Genomic DNA, 14,812 nt, shown 5'->3' with positions numbered 1-14,812 from the left:
TATTGCATTTCAGCCACCAAGTTGCAGATGCTACTACATCCTGAACTCCCTGGGCGGATGACCTTACCACTATGTCTCAGAACCTCACCTCTCTAGAGCCCTACCCTGTTAGGGAAAGATGATAGAAATAGGCTGGGGGTATGGATCAACCTGCCAATGTCCATGTCTAGCAGTGAAGCAGTTACAGAAGTCAGAACTTCTACCTTACGCACCCCCAAAAAAATTTTGTCCATACTTCCAGAGGGGTAGATGTTAGAGAAAGATCACCAGAGGGCTCTGGACTTCAATTCCATTAGGACTCAGAGACAGAAGAGGGAAAAAAATAATTAAAAAAAAAAAAAAAGGAAGGACATTCAGAAGAAGTAGTAGGTGTGACTTAGAAAGGAAGAGAAGACTGAATCATAGGGAAAAGGGGGGGCAAATATATATAAATATAAATTGTTATAGAAATAAAAGTCAACCCATATCTGTGATCTTGGGAGAACTACTGCAGTTTCCAGTGGAGAGAATGGGACACAGAACTTTGATGGGAAAGTAGTGAAATTATACCCCTATCATCTTATAATTTTATAAATCATTATTAAATCACTAATAAAAATATTTTAAAAAATCAAATACAGAAACACAGACTTTTGAGGGCATGGAATTTTAGAGCTTGGTATAGCATGGAGACAGTGAACAAAGATTATACAATCAAATGCCTTTACTTCAAATCCTGACTCCAACACCACTTAATAGCTGTGATCTTGGGGGAGGTACTCTACCCCCCACACCCAGTATCTTAGTTTCCTCACTTATGAAATAGAGAGTATGGCAGTTGTAGAATCCCTTGAGCTGTTAAGTATTAAGTGAGACATATTTTGGGTCTGAGGTGCATAACAGACTAAGAAACACTGATCTGAATCACCAGTGATACCATGCAGATGATCCAGACGCAGTAAATGCTAGAAACTATTCACATTCATGGAAGGTTGCAGAGTAGTGAGACACACAATCATAAATTCAAATACTAGATGTGAGCTGGGCTGTGGTGCCTCTGGTAGAGCTCACATGTTACTCTGCATGAGGATACAGGTTCAAGCACCTTGTCCCCACCTGCGGGGGGGGGGGGGAAGCTTCATGAGTACTGAAGTAGTGCTGCAGGTGTCTATCTGTATCTCTCTCTCCTCCATCTCTCTGCCTTTCATCCTCTATTAAAAGAAAAGGTATAGGGGGTCGGGTGGTAGCACGGCAGGTTAAGTGCACATGGCGCCAAGCACAAGAACCAGCGTAAGGATCCTGGTTCAAGCCCTCAGCTCCCCACATGCAGGGGAGTGGCTTCACAAGCGGCAAAGCAGGTCAGTAGTTGTCTATCTATCTCTCCCCCTCTCTGTCTTCCCCTCCTTTCTCCATTTCTCTCTGTCCTATCTAACAACAATGACATGAATAACAACAACAACAATAATAATCACAACAACGATATAAAACAACAAGGACAACAAAAGTGTATGGGGGAAGCCTCCAGGAGCAGTGGATTCGTGGTGCAGGCACCAAGCCCCAGCAATAACACTGAAGGCAAAAGAAAAGAAAAGAAAAGGTGTGGAGGAGTCGGGCGGTAGCGCAGCGGGTTAAGTGCACTTCGTGCCAAGTGCAAGGACTGGTGTAAGGATCCCGGTTCGAGGCCCCCGGCTCCCCACTTGCAGGGGGGTCCCTTCACAGGCGGTGAAGCAGGTTTGTAGGTGTCTTTCTCTCCCCCTCTCTGTCTTATCTTCCTGTTTCCATTTCTCTCTGTCCTATCCAACAATGACGACATCAACCACAACAACAACAATAAAAAACAACAAGGGCAACAAAAGGGAACATAAATAAATAAATAAATTTTAAAAAAAGAAAAAAAGAAAAGGTGTGGAGCAAATAAAAAAAACAATAAATAAATGCCAGAATTCTGAAGTGATTAATCCTTGAGGACACTGACTCATATATAGTTTCATAGACTGAGAAGAGATCCAAGGGAATATCTAACCTAGTGACTTTCACATTTTTGGCTGCAGGGGACTAGGCAGCAGGACACATAGTAGAGTACACAAGATGCCATGTGCAAAGATCCAGGCTCAGCCCCTGGCTCCCACCTTAAGGGAGGAAGCTTCACAAACCGTGTTTCATCTCTCTCCCTCTCTCTTTCCCCCTTTCCTCTCAATTTGTCTCTAGAAAAAAAAAGAAGAAAGAAAAACATCTTTTTGCTGCAACCCACATGAAAATGAAGACAGACTTGTGCATTTTCTATTTCTTTGTCTAATATTGGTTTTGACCCACTAAACTGACTTTAAACTGCTGCTGGCCTACAAGTCACCATCCATGGTTTTAAAGAGACCAATCTAGTCCAACCTCCTTCCCAAAGCTCCAAGCAAGGCCATTTGTGAGAGCTCCATTCATCTGGACCATCACTGTGGTGTTAGCCCAGGGCAGCAGTGTGAAGGTGCTGGGAGGCCCCAGGCAGGACACCCACAGAAAGGGATGAAGTGTTCCTGGACCACAGGGGGGATTCAGATGGGAAGCAGCATCCTGGAACAACAGGAAGTTGAGGCCAGGCTCCCAGTGTCCAGGGGAGGGAGCATACGAAAGCAGAGACCCGAGGAACCCAGACATCTGGGCTGGAAATCAGTGGGGAGACTGCCCCACCCTGCCCCTGGCTCCATGACTAGAAGACCCCAGAGAAGAGCTGGTAGCATGGAGAGGTAAGGGTGGGAATGCACGCACGTGCCCTCGGAGCTGTTGCTGTTGGTGCTCCCATCAGTGGACTCTCGGCTGCCCTGGCGAGTGACCCGACTCCGCATCTCCACTGCAATGCCCGTCTCCGTGCTCCGCCGGATGTTGCTGCGCAGCTTCTTGGTGGCTCCTTCTGTGACACACCAGAAACACAGAGAGGGTACAAGGTCAGATCCCGAGGGAGGCTGCTTGGAGAACGCTGCCAGAGTCAGATGCCTGGAAGGAAGCTGAACAAACAGGGCTCTGACCAGAGGCAGGGGCACTGCTGAGATGACCTCTGGAGCTGGTCCACATTCTGATTCCCGCAGACAAAGCAGGCTAGGAAGACGCCTGATGGTACAGTCAGGGTGGCAGGGATGGAGGGGGTAGTGCGCAGGCAGAGCTTCAACACAATAGCCCCCTGGTCCTCACCCTTCTTCTAGGCCCCTGTTGACCACCTCCACTCTTAATTTAAGCCCTGGCCCCAAAGGGTTAAGTAAGTCCCCTCCTCTTTTCTGGTGAGTATTCCTCACTTTGCTTTTACTCTCAGCTACCCTCACAAACACACCCAGACTTCATATCCTGTCTCTGTGAGACCTTTTAATGAGAAACCCCATGCAGAGGCTGAGAGATAGCTCAGTAGGTCCAGTGAACACCTTAACATGCCTGAAGCTCTGGGTTTGATCCCCAACACCACATAAAGGAACATGGACACCATCAAAGGGAACCCATAGATGGTGGAGTGGTGCTTTGTTGTTTTCTCTCTCTTTCTCTCTCCATATAGAATTTAAATAATGGAGCAGAGAGACCACATGGTGATATTGTCCTTGCTTCATCCCTGATACTGTGTTAGTTTATTTATTTGTTTATTTTAATTGCCAACAGGGTTATTTCTGGGACTCAGTGTTGGCACTATGAATCCACCATTCTTTGTGGCCATTTTTTCCCCTTTCTATTTTATTTGATAGTACAGAGAGAAATTGAGAGAGGAGGAGGAGTTAGGGAGGGAGAGAGAAAGGTAGACACTTGAGGATCTGCTTCACTGTTCATGAAAATTTCCCCCTGCAGATAGGGAGTAGGGGCTTTGACTCTGGTCCTTGCGCATGGTAAAGTGTGTTCTCAACAGGGTATGCCACCACCCACCTCCCCCCGCCCAGTGCTGTTTTAAAATAAGAAGAAGAGTTAGTAAGTCCTGGTCACTCTCAAACTAGCATGCATTCTCAAGGTGGGTTTGAATATGGGGAGGGAAATGTGTAGGGAGACCACTGGAGAAGCAAGCCCAAGATCAGGACTGCTAGGCTGACCTAAAGTGACTTTAGCTTTGACAGCAAAGTCTGCAGAAAAAGCCTGGAAACCATACTGTGATCACTCATCTTGAGTCTCTTGACCTGTTCAGAGGCCCCTTTAGCCTTCCTATACTCCCAAGTCTTGTAGGGAACATGGGGGCACTTTTCCCTCTCCTAGCAGTGCATTAGCCTGCCTGGGTTTCCATGGCAACCTCCTCAGCAGTGCACTGTGGTCCCTGTAGACACCCTCTCCTGCTGGGCTGGTGGTGGGGTGAAGGAGAGATGAATATAGGTTGAAGGTTGACTGGAACGTCCCCTGCTGAATCCTGGCCACCTGTGGAGCTTCATGAGTGGAAAGATGGTGCCCCTATAAGGACTATACCAAAGGAGCCATTTGCTGTTTCTAGTTGGTAGTTTAGGGACAGTAAGAAAAGAGTTGCCTATAGAGATGGGGAGAAGATGGGGATGTGAGAGTTGGGTGGCAGTGCAGCGGGTTAAGTGCAGGTGGCACAAAGCTCAAGGACCAGCATCAGGATCCCGGTTCCAGCCCTCAGCTCCCCACCTGCAGGGGGGTCGCTTCACAAGCAGTGAAGCAGTTCTGCAGGTGTCTATCTCTCCCCCTCTCTGTCTTCCTAACCTGTCTCCATTTCTGTCTGTCCTATGCAACAATGATAACATCAATAACAACAATAATAACTACAACATCCTCTCCTCTCCTCTCCCGGATCAACTAGGAATACCAAAGGAGACCACCCGGGACCAAAACAATACAGGACCACAATCTAACACAGGAACCCAGTAAATCACCGATGAGTACAAACACGTGTGGCTGGTGACAGAGAGGAGAGAGGGGCCTAAAGAGATTAAGTGACTGCTAACAGTTCAGCAGTTTATCAGTTGAGACACCACCTCCAGTCTGTTCCACCAACAAGGGGACAGCTTAAGGGAGGAGAAGACTCCCCAGAGACTCACCAAGTGCAACTCTGAGTCTCCATTGCTACTACCCTCAGAATCTGGATCAGTGACAGGAAGGGACACCAGGGGACAGAGATCTAACCAGGAAACTCAGGAGAAGACCTATACCTCGGTGGCATAGCTGAGGGGCTGTGAAAGTCTCTTTGCATAACCACTGGATTATCTCTGCCACACCCTGCTTTATCTCTTGGTCAGGAGTCAGTGATTAAGCTAAGAAGCCTATTGATAGTTTAAAAGCCCTCAGGCTCCCATAGCCTACAGGGAAGGAAAAAAAAAAAGAGAGGCTTTTAAACCACTGAGCTCCAACTCAGGGATTGAAACAACTGTTAACTTCCACCACTGTGAACCCTTTAATTAACTTACTTAGACACAAGTCAATTCAGGCAATAGTGATCAATAATTTGAAAAGTACTGATAAAGGGAACTCAGAACATAATATATAAAATGGTTAAGACAACAAGAAAAAATATTGGAGAATCGAACCAGAACAAGAGTCCAGCTAAAAGTCCTCCAGAGGGTGAAGCACAAAATGAGTTCAACATCCAAACATTAGCTAAGGAAATAATAACAGGAGTGAGTAAAGAATTTGAAAAAAATTGAACCAGAAATGCAGGAACAACAAATGAGAATATGGAAGAAAAATGCTAATTATCTCATGGTTATTAGAGAGCTGAAAGCTGAAATCGCTGAGCTAAGAATGCAACTAGCTGAACAAGCTAAAACAGTATCAGAACAGGGAAACAAAATAGATGAACTCCAGAAAACAGTAGAGGGCAGAGAGAATAGAATCTATGAGGCTGAAGACAGAATAAGCAAGATTGAGGATGAATTAGAGACAACCAAAAAAGAAGTAAGAGATCTCAAAAAGAGATTAAGAGATGCTGAAAACAACAACAGAGTCCTATGGAATGACTTCAAAAGAAACAATATACGCATTATTGGCATAACAGAGGAAGAAAGAGAAGGAGAGGAAGAAAGAATTTTCCATGCCATAATAGCTGAAAACTTCTATAGTCTAGACAACATCACAACATAAAGATTCAAGAAGTCCAGAGGGTCCCAAACAGAATTAACCCAGACCTAAAGACATCAAGACATATCATACTTAGAATGGAAAGGAATAAGGATAAAGAAAGGATCCTCAAGGCTGCAAGAGAAAAACAAAGAGTCACCTACAAAGGAAAACCTATAAGATTAGCAGCAGACTTCTCCATACAAACACTACAGGCCAGAAAGAGAATGGCAAGATATCTATCGAGTGCTCAATGAGAAAGGCTTTCAACCAAGAATACTATATCCTACTGGACTGTCATTCAGACTAGATGGAGGCATCAAAACCTTCTCAGACAAGCAACAGTTGAGGGAAGCAACCATCACCAAGCCTGCCCTGAAAGAAGTTCTGAAAGGTCTCCTATAAACAACCAGACCACCACAAATAGGACATATATCAAAACACTCTACAACTCTACAAGAATGGCATTAAAATATCTTCAATCTTTGATATCAATAAATGTCAATGGCCTGAATTCACCTATTAAAAAACACAGAGTAGGAAGCTGGATCAGAAAACACAACCCAACAATATGCTGTCTACAGGAAACCCACCTAACTCAACAAGACAAACACAGACTTAAAGTGAAAGGATGGAAAACTATCATACAAGCCAATGGCCCACAAAAAAGGGCAGGAGCAGCTATTCTCATATCTGACATGATAGACATTAAAATAGATAAGATTAAAAAAGATAGGAATGGACACTACTTAATGCTCAGAGGATCAGTCAATCAAGAGGACTTAACAATTATTAACATCTATGCACCCCATGAGAAGCCATCTAAATACATCAAACTTCTACTGAAAGAGCTACAGCAATATATTAACAGTAACACAATCAAAGTAGGGTACTTCAACACCCAACTCTCTCAACTTGACAGATCATCCAGGCAGAAAATCAATAAAGACATAAGGGAGCTAAATGAAGAAATAGATAAACTAGAACTACTGGACATGTTCAGAGTCATTCATCCCAAGAAACTGGAATACACATTTTACTCAAATCCACATGGGTCATTCTCAAGGATAGACCATATGTTAGGCCACAAAGACAGCATCAGCCAATTCAAGAGCATTGAAATCATCCCAAGCATCTTCTCAGACCACAGTGGAATTAAACTAACACTTAACAATCAACAAAAGATTAGTAACAGTCCCAAAATGTGGAAGCTCAACAGTACACTTCTTAACAACTTCTGGGTCAAAGAGGAAATCAAGGAAGAAATCAAAATGTTTCGAGAGTTCAATGAAAATGAAGACACAAGCTATCAAAATATTTGGGACACAGCTAAAGCAGTCCTAAGAGGGAAGTTCATAGCTATACAAGCACACATTAGGAAACAAGAGAAAGCACAAATAAACAGCCTGATTGCACATCTTAAAGACCTAGAAGAAGAACAACAAAGGAACCCTAAAGCAACAAGAAGGACAGAAATCACTAAAGTTAGGGCAGAAATAAATAACATTGAGAATAGGAAAACCATACAAAAGATCAACGAAAGTAAATGTTGGTTCTTCGAAAGAGTAAACAAAATCGACAAGCCTTTAGCCAGACTCACAAAACAAAAAAGGGAGAAGACCCAAATAAATCGGATAGTAAATGAAAGAGGAGATATCACAACAGACACCACAGAAATTCAACATATCATGTGAGGCTTCTATGAACAACTATATGCCACCAAGCTAGAAACCTGGAAGAAATGGATGATTTCCTAGATACCTACCAACTTCCAAAACTAAGTCAAGAGGAAGTGGATAACATGAACAGGCCCATCACAGCTAATGAAATTGAAACAGTTATCAAAAATCTTCCCAAAAATAAAAGTCCTGGACCAGATGGTTTTACAAATGAATTCTACAAAACCTTCAAAGAAGAACTATTACCTCTACTTTTAAAAGTCTTCCAGAAGATTGAAGACACTGGAATACTCCCTGCCAACATCACCCTGATACCAAAAGCAGACAGGGACACAACCAAAAAAGAAAACTACAGACCAATATCTCTGATGAACATAGATGCGAAAATATTGAACAAAATTCTAGCCAACCGGATACAGCAGTATATCATAAAGATTCTTCATCATGAGCAAGTGGGGTTTATCCCAGGCATGCAAGGTTGGTTTAATATACGTAAATCAATCAATGTGATCCACCACATCAACAAAAGCAAGAGCAAAAACCACATGGTCATATCAATAGATGCAAAGAAAGCCTTTGACAAAATACAACATCCCTTTATGATCAAAACACTACAAAAAAATGGGAATAGATGGAAAATTCCTGAATATAGTGGGGTCTATATATAGCAAACCTACAGCCAACATCATACTCAATGGTGAAAAACTGGAAGCATTTCCACTCAGATCAGGTACTAGACAGGGCTGCCCACTATCACCATTACTACTCAACACAGTGTTGGAAGTTCTTGCCATAGCAATTAGGCAGGAGCAAGGAATTAAAGGCATACAGATTGGAAGAGAAGAAGTCAAAATCTCCTTATTTGCAGATGACATGATAGTATACATAGAAAAACCTAAGGAATCCAGCAAGAAGCTTTTGGAAATCATCAGGCAATACAGTAAGGTGTCAGGCTAAAAAATTAACATTCAAAAGTCAGTGGCATTCCTCTATGCAAACACTAAGTTAGAAGAAATTGAAATCCAGAAATGAGTTCCTTTTACTATAGCAACAAAAACAATAAAATATCTAGGAGTAAACCTAAACAAAGAAGTGAAAGACTTGTATACTGAAAATTATGAGTCACTACTCAAAGAAATTGAAAAAGACACAAAGAAGTGGAAAGATATTCCATGTTCATGGGTTAGAAAAATTAACATCATCAAAATGAATATATTACCCAGAGCCATCTACAAATTTAATGCTATCCCCATCAAGATCCCAACCACATTTTTCAGGAGAATAGAAAAAATGCTACAAATGTTTATCTGGAAACAGAAAAGACCGACAATTGCCAAAACAATCTTGAGAAAAGAGAACAGAACCGGAGGCATCACACTCCCATATCTCAAACTGTATTATAGGGCCATTGTCATCAAAACTGCTTGGTACTGGAACATGAACAGACACACTGACCAGTGGAATAGAATTGAGAGCCCAGAAATGAGGCCCCACACCTATGGACATCTAATCTTTGACAAAGGGGCCCAGACTATTAAATGGGGAAAGCAGAGTCTCTTCAACAAATGGTGTTGGAAACAATGGGTTGAAACATGCAGAAGAATGAAACTGAATCACTGTATTTCACCAAATACAAAAGTAAATTCCAAGTGGATCAAGGACTTGGATGTTAGACCACAAACTATCAGATACTTAGAGGAAAATATTGGCAGAACTTTTTTCTGCATAAATTTTAAAGACATTTTCAATGAAACGAATCCAATTTCAACGAAGACTAAGGCAAGTATAAACCTATGGGACTACATCAAATTAAAAAGCTTCTTCACAGCAAAAGAAACCACTACCCAAACCAAGAGACCCCTCACAGAATGGGAGAAGATCTTTACATGCCATACATCAGATAAGAGTTTAATAATCAATATATATAAAGAACTTGCCAGACTCAACAACAAGACAACAAATAACCCCATCCAAAAATGGGGAGAGGACTTGGACAGAATATTCACCACAGAAGAGATCCAAAAGGCAGAGAAACACATGAAAAAATGCTCCAGGTCTCTGATTGTCAGAGAAATGCAAATCAAGACAACAATGAGATATCACTTCACTCCTGTGAGAATGTCATACATCAGAAAAGGTAACAGCAGCAAATGCTGGAGAGGGTGTGGGGTCAAAGGAACCCTCCTGCACTGCTGGTGGGAATGTAAATTGGTCCAACCTCTGTGGAGAACAGTCTGGAGAACTCTCAGAAGGCTAGAAATGGACCTACCCTATGACCCTGCAATACCCCTCCTGGGGATATATCCTAAGGAACCCAACACATCCATCCAAAAAGATCTGTGTACACATATGTTATTGGCGGCACAATTTGTAATAGCCAAAACCTGGAAGCAACCCAGGTGTCCAACAACAGATGAGTGGCTGAGCAAGTTGTGGTATATATACACAATGGAATACTACTCAACTGTAAAAAATGGTGACTTCACCGTTTTCAGCCGATCTTGGATGGACCTTGAAAAAATCATGTTGAGTGAAATAAGTCAGAAACAGAAGGATGAATATGGGATGATCTCACTCTCAGGCCGAAGTTGAAAAACAAGACCAGAAAAGAAAACACAAGTCAAACCTGAAATGGAATTGGAGTATTACACCAAAGTAAAAGATTCTGGGGTGGGTGGGTAGATGGGGAGAATACAGGTCTATGAAAAATGATGAATGAAATAGTGGGGGTTGTATTGTTAAATGGGAATCTGGGGAATGTTATGCATGTTCAAACTATTGTATTTACTGTTGAATGTAAAGCATTAATTCCCCAATAAAGAAATAAATTATTTAAAAAAAAAGGAAGAATTAACATCATCAAAATGAACATATTACCCAGAGCCATCTACAAATTTAATGCTATCCCCATCAAGATCCCAACCACATTTTTTAGGAGAATAGAAAAAATGCTACAAATGTTTATCTGGAAACAGAAAAGACCTACAATTGCCAAAACAATCTTGAGAAAAGAGAACAGAACTGGAGGCATCACACTCCCAGATCTCAAACTGTATTATAGGGCCATTGTCATCAAAACTGCTTGGTACTGGAACATGAACAGACACACTGACCAGTGGAATAGAACTGAGAGCCCAGAAATGAGGCCCCACACCTATGGACATCTAATCTTTGACAAAGGGGCCCAGACTATTAAATGGGGAAAGCAGAGTCTCTTCAACAAATGGTGTTGGAAACAATGGGTTGAAACATGCAGAAGAATGAAACTGAATCACTGTATTTCACCGAATACAAAAGTAAATTCCAAGTGGATCAGGGACTTGGATGTTAGACCACAAACTATCAAATACTTAGAGGAAAATATTGGCAGAACTCTTTTCCGCATAAATTTTAAAAACATTTTCAATGAAACGAATCCAATTTCAACTAAGACTAAGGCAAGTATAAACCTATGGGACTACATCAAATTAAAAAGCTTCTTCACAGCAAAAGAAACCACTACCCAAACCAAGAGACCCCTCACAGAATGGGAGAAGATCTTTACATGCCATACATCAGATAAGAGTTTAATAACCAACATATATAAAGAGCTTGCCAGACTCAACAAGACAATAAATAACCCCATCCAAAAATGGGGGGAGGACTTGGACAGAATATTCACCACAGAAGAGATCCAAAAGGCCGAGAAACACATGAAAAAATGCTCCAAGTCTCTGATTGTCAGAGAAATGCAAATAAAGGCAACAATGAGATACCACTTTACTCCTGTGAGAATGTCATACATCAGAAAAGGTAATAGCAGCAAATGCTGGAAGGTTGTGGGGTCAAAGGAACCCTCCTACACTGCTGGTGGGAATGTCAAGTGGTCCAACCTCTGTGGAGAACAGTCTGGAGAACTCTCAGAAGGCTAGAAATGGATCTACCCTATGACCCTGCAATTCCTCTCCTGGGGATATATCCTAAGGAACCCAACACATCCATCCAAAAAGATCTGTGTACACATATGTTCTTGGCAGCACAATTTGTAATAGCCAAAACCTGGAAGCAACCCAGGTGTCCAACAACAGATGAGTGGCTGAGCAATTTGGGGTATATATACACAATGGAATACTACTCAGCTGTAAAAAATGGTGACTTCACCGTTTTCAGCCGATCTTGGATGGACCTTGAAAAAATCGTGTTGAGTGAACTAAGTCAGAAACAGAAGGATGAATATGGGATTCTCTCACTCTCAGGCAGAAGTTGAAAAACAAGATCAGAAAGAAAACACAAGTAGAACCTGAAATGGAATTGGCATATTGCACCCAAGTAAAAGACTCTGGGGTGCGTGGGTGGGGAGAATACAGGTCCATGAAGGATGACAGAGGACCTAGTGGGGGTTGTATTGTTAAATGGGAAACTTGGGAATGTTATGCATGTACAAACTATTGTATTTACTGTTGAATGTAAAACATTAATTCCCCAATAAAGAAATAATTAAAATAATAATAATAACTACAACAATAAAACAAGGGCAACAAAAGGGAATAAATAAATAAATATTTAAAAAAAGAGATGAGGATGTAACACAGCCTCCAACAGTGGAGCCAAGAGAAGATGTTTAAGACCTCAACCTGGAGAGAGGGGGACTTTACCTCTCCTTCTTCACCCTGATTATTTTTCAGGAAGGCCCACCAGAAGTAGGAAGACTAAGTGGGCTAACTTCACTAGTGGATAGGACAGGGAGATGGGTCTATGGCCATACCACCCTGAACACGCCCGATCTCGTCTGATCTCGGAAGCTAAGCAGGGTTGGACCTGGTTAGTATTTGGATGGGAGACCACCTGGGAATACCGGGTGCTGTAGGCTTCTGATGCTGCCAGTGCAGCACAATGCCCAGGACAGGGAGATGGGGAGTCAGTGGGAAGGAATGTCTTATTTGAAACCATCTCACCTTCTGGGATACTGAAATAGCTAGTTGTCTAAGAATCAGTGAGACCATAGATATGTCTGCATTCTCTCTTTCTCATACATACATGTTGGTCTGCTTCTAAATTCTGCTTCTAAGACCCCTGTTTCATTGGTTTAGTCCCCCCTGCTTAACACTGTATTCTATTTACATAACCACTGTTAACTAAGCACCGCCCTGCCTCCAGGGCATTGATTTAATCCTCACTGTTTTGCACACTTTTTCCTTCTCCCCACCCCCTATCCTATGTACATCCTGACACTTCCGCCTCAGGATATATAAGGACAGGATTGTGATTAGAGATAGCTTAGATTGTGCTGCGTTCCACATGAATAAAGACTGAACTGCGTACCACTCAGCCATGAGTCCCTGGTCGTCTCTCTCTACCGCCCGTGAAGCCAGCCCAGCCCGGCAAATGGCACCCGAACAGGGACTGGCACATACAGTCAGCTTTCTCTCATATATATTATTTCACACAGACAGGCATAAGCAGGCACACACAAATGGTGACAATCACATATGGTCCTACTAGGTCTTAGTGATACATGTACATTACATGCTCTGTCACGTATATGTGGTCTTCACACCATAACATGTGACATTGAGCCCATTGCCTCAATCACACACATAGATGCAAAGCCAGCAATGGGACAATGCCACTATGGTGGAGGTGTTAGTGGGACTCATTCTGTCCCTGGCTGCGAATTGTCACATTCATTTTAACCCAATTAGAAGACAGATGGGTCTGTGTCTGTGCGTGTGTGTGTGGGGGGGATGTTATACTTTACCCTCCATCCCCTCAAGTTTCCCCAACACACACTGAGTTGAAATCACACACACACACACCCCAGCTTCTGAAAGCTTTTACTCATTTGGGAGAAAATTTACCTTCTATGATACCTACCCATTCCACTGAGTCTCTAGGTAGGAAAGTCACAGAGTCCTAGAATGTTAGAAGGACCTTTTCTAGTCTCCCCACCCATCCACCCCCACCCCCAACTCTTTCCATTTCTCAGATGAGGAACCTGAGACCTAGATGCTCATAGTACTAGGGCTAGAGTGCAGGACCCAGATTTCCAGTCCACTAACATGCTACTTCTCGTTCCTTACCCTCAACTCCACATTGGTTTGAAATGTCATTCAATGGAGATCAAATTTCATGTCTTTTCAGTGGTGGTGGGGGGGAGTGGAGGTCTTGTACTCTCAGAGAAAATTCCTCTACTAATTTAGTATCTGTTCAATCTCTGAACTCTGTTGATCTAGGTAGTAACTTTATGTAATCTCTCTCTAGAGAACCACTCCCAGTTGTTCACAATAACTTTATGGTCCCTAGAAACTGAAAGACTCCAGAAAATATCTCATCTGTCCCACTACATACATGGGAGAGGCAGTCACAGTCTCCAGTATTTCCCATGTCATCTTCTGGAATGATTCTGAGTCTTTCCCCACCCAAACTCAGAATCAAAGCCCATGAGGGGAAAGCTGCTGTCCCTGGTACTGAAAAAGAGAAGCTCTATTTGAGCAGAATCTGGACTGGTACAGGATGGCTCTGCATGGACCAATCCACCTGGTCCCTGGAATTCCAAAACTAATACTACTCTCCTCACTTCTCATAATTTAGAGAATGTTAGATCTAGGAAAAAGACTCTTTGGTTCCATTTTACAGAAAAGGAAACTGAGGTCATAGGAAAGTGGTTTTGCCAAGGTCCAGGGGGAGTTACAGAGCCAGGACTAGTTCTCTAAGTTTCAGTGTGAGGTTTTGGAAGGCTGCTCCAGGAAAATGTGAAGAATAAACTCAAAGGGGGGACAGAAGGCAGGAGGTCAGACAACAAATAACCCCATCCAAAAATGGGGGGAGGACTTGGACAGAATATTTACCACAGAAGAGATCCAAAAGACCGAGAAACACATGAAAAAATGCTCCAAGTCTCTGATTGTCAGAGAAATGCAAATAAAGATAACAATGAGATACCACTTCACTCCTGTGAGAATGTCATACATCAGAAAAGGTAACAGCAGCAAATGCTGGAGAGGGTGTGGGGTCAAAGGAACCCTCCTACACTGCTGGTGGGAATGTCAAGTGGTCCAACCTCTGTGGAGAACAGTCTGGAGAACTCTCAGAAGGCTAGAAATGGATCTACCCTATGACCCTGCAATTCCTCTCCTGGGGATATATCCTAAGGAACC

At 42.6% G+C, this 14,812-nt stretch overlaps 1 protein-coding gene and 1 non-coding gene across 4 annotated transcripts in view; one reads left to right on the top strand and one right to left on the bottom strand.

Annotated features, from left to right (window-relative positions):
- The window catches only part of RIMS3 (regulating synaptic membrane exocytosis 3), a 64,189-nt gene that overhangs the window by 18,474 nt on the left and 30,903 nt on the right, over positions 1-14,812 (bottom strand). For all 3 annotated transcript variants that reach the window (XM_060206141.1, XM_007536091.3, XM_060206142.1), the window contains one exon: positions 2,737-2,878. In XM_060206141.1, the coding sequence (XP_060062124.1) occupies positions 2,737-2,878 (142 nt within the window). The remainder of the gene's footprint in view (positions 1-2,736; positions 2,879-14,812) is intronic.
- LOC132532470 (5S ribosomal RNA) lies at positions 12,407-12,525 on the top strand. The gene has a single exon (XR_009544425.1). It is a non-coding gene; the product is annotated as a 5S ribosomal RNA (ribosomal RNA).

The sequence above is a fragment of the Erinaceus europaeus genome, chromosome 13 (assembly GCF_950295315.1).
Source record: "Erinaceus europaeus chromosome 13, mEriEur2.1, whole genome shotgun sequence".
Taxonomy (NCBI): Eukaryota; Metazoa; Chordata; class Mammalia; order Eulipotyphla; family Erinaceidae; genus Erinaceus; species Erinaceus europaeus.
Note: the sequence above shows the minus strand (reverse complement) of the source record. Positions and strands in the feature narration are given on the sequence as shown.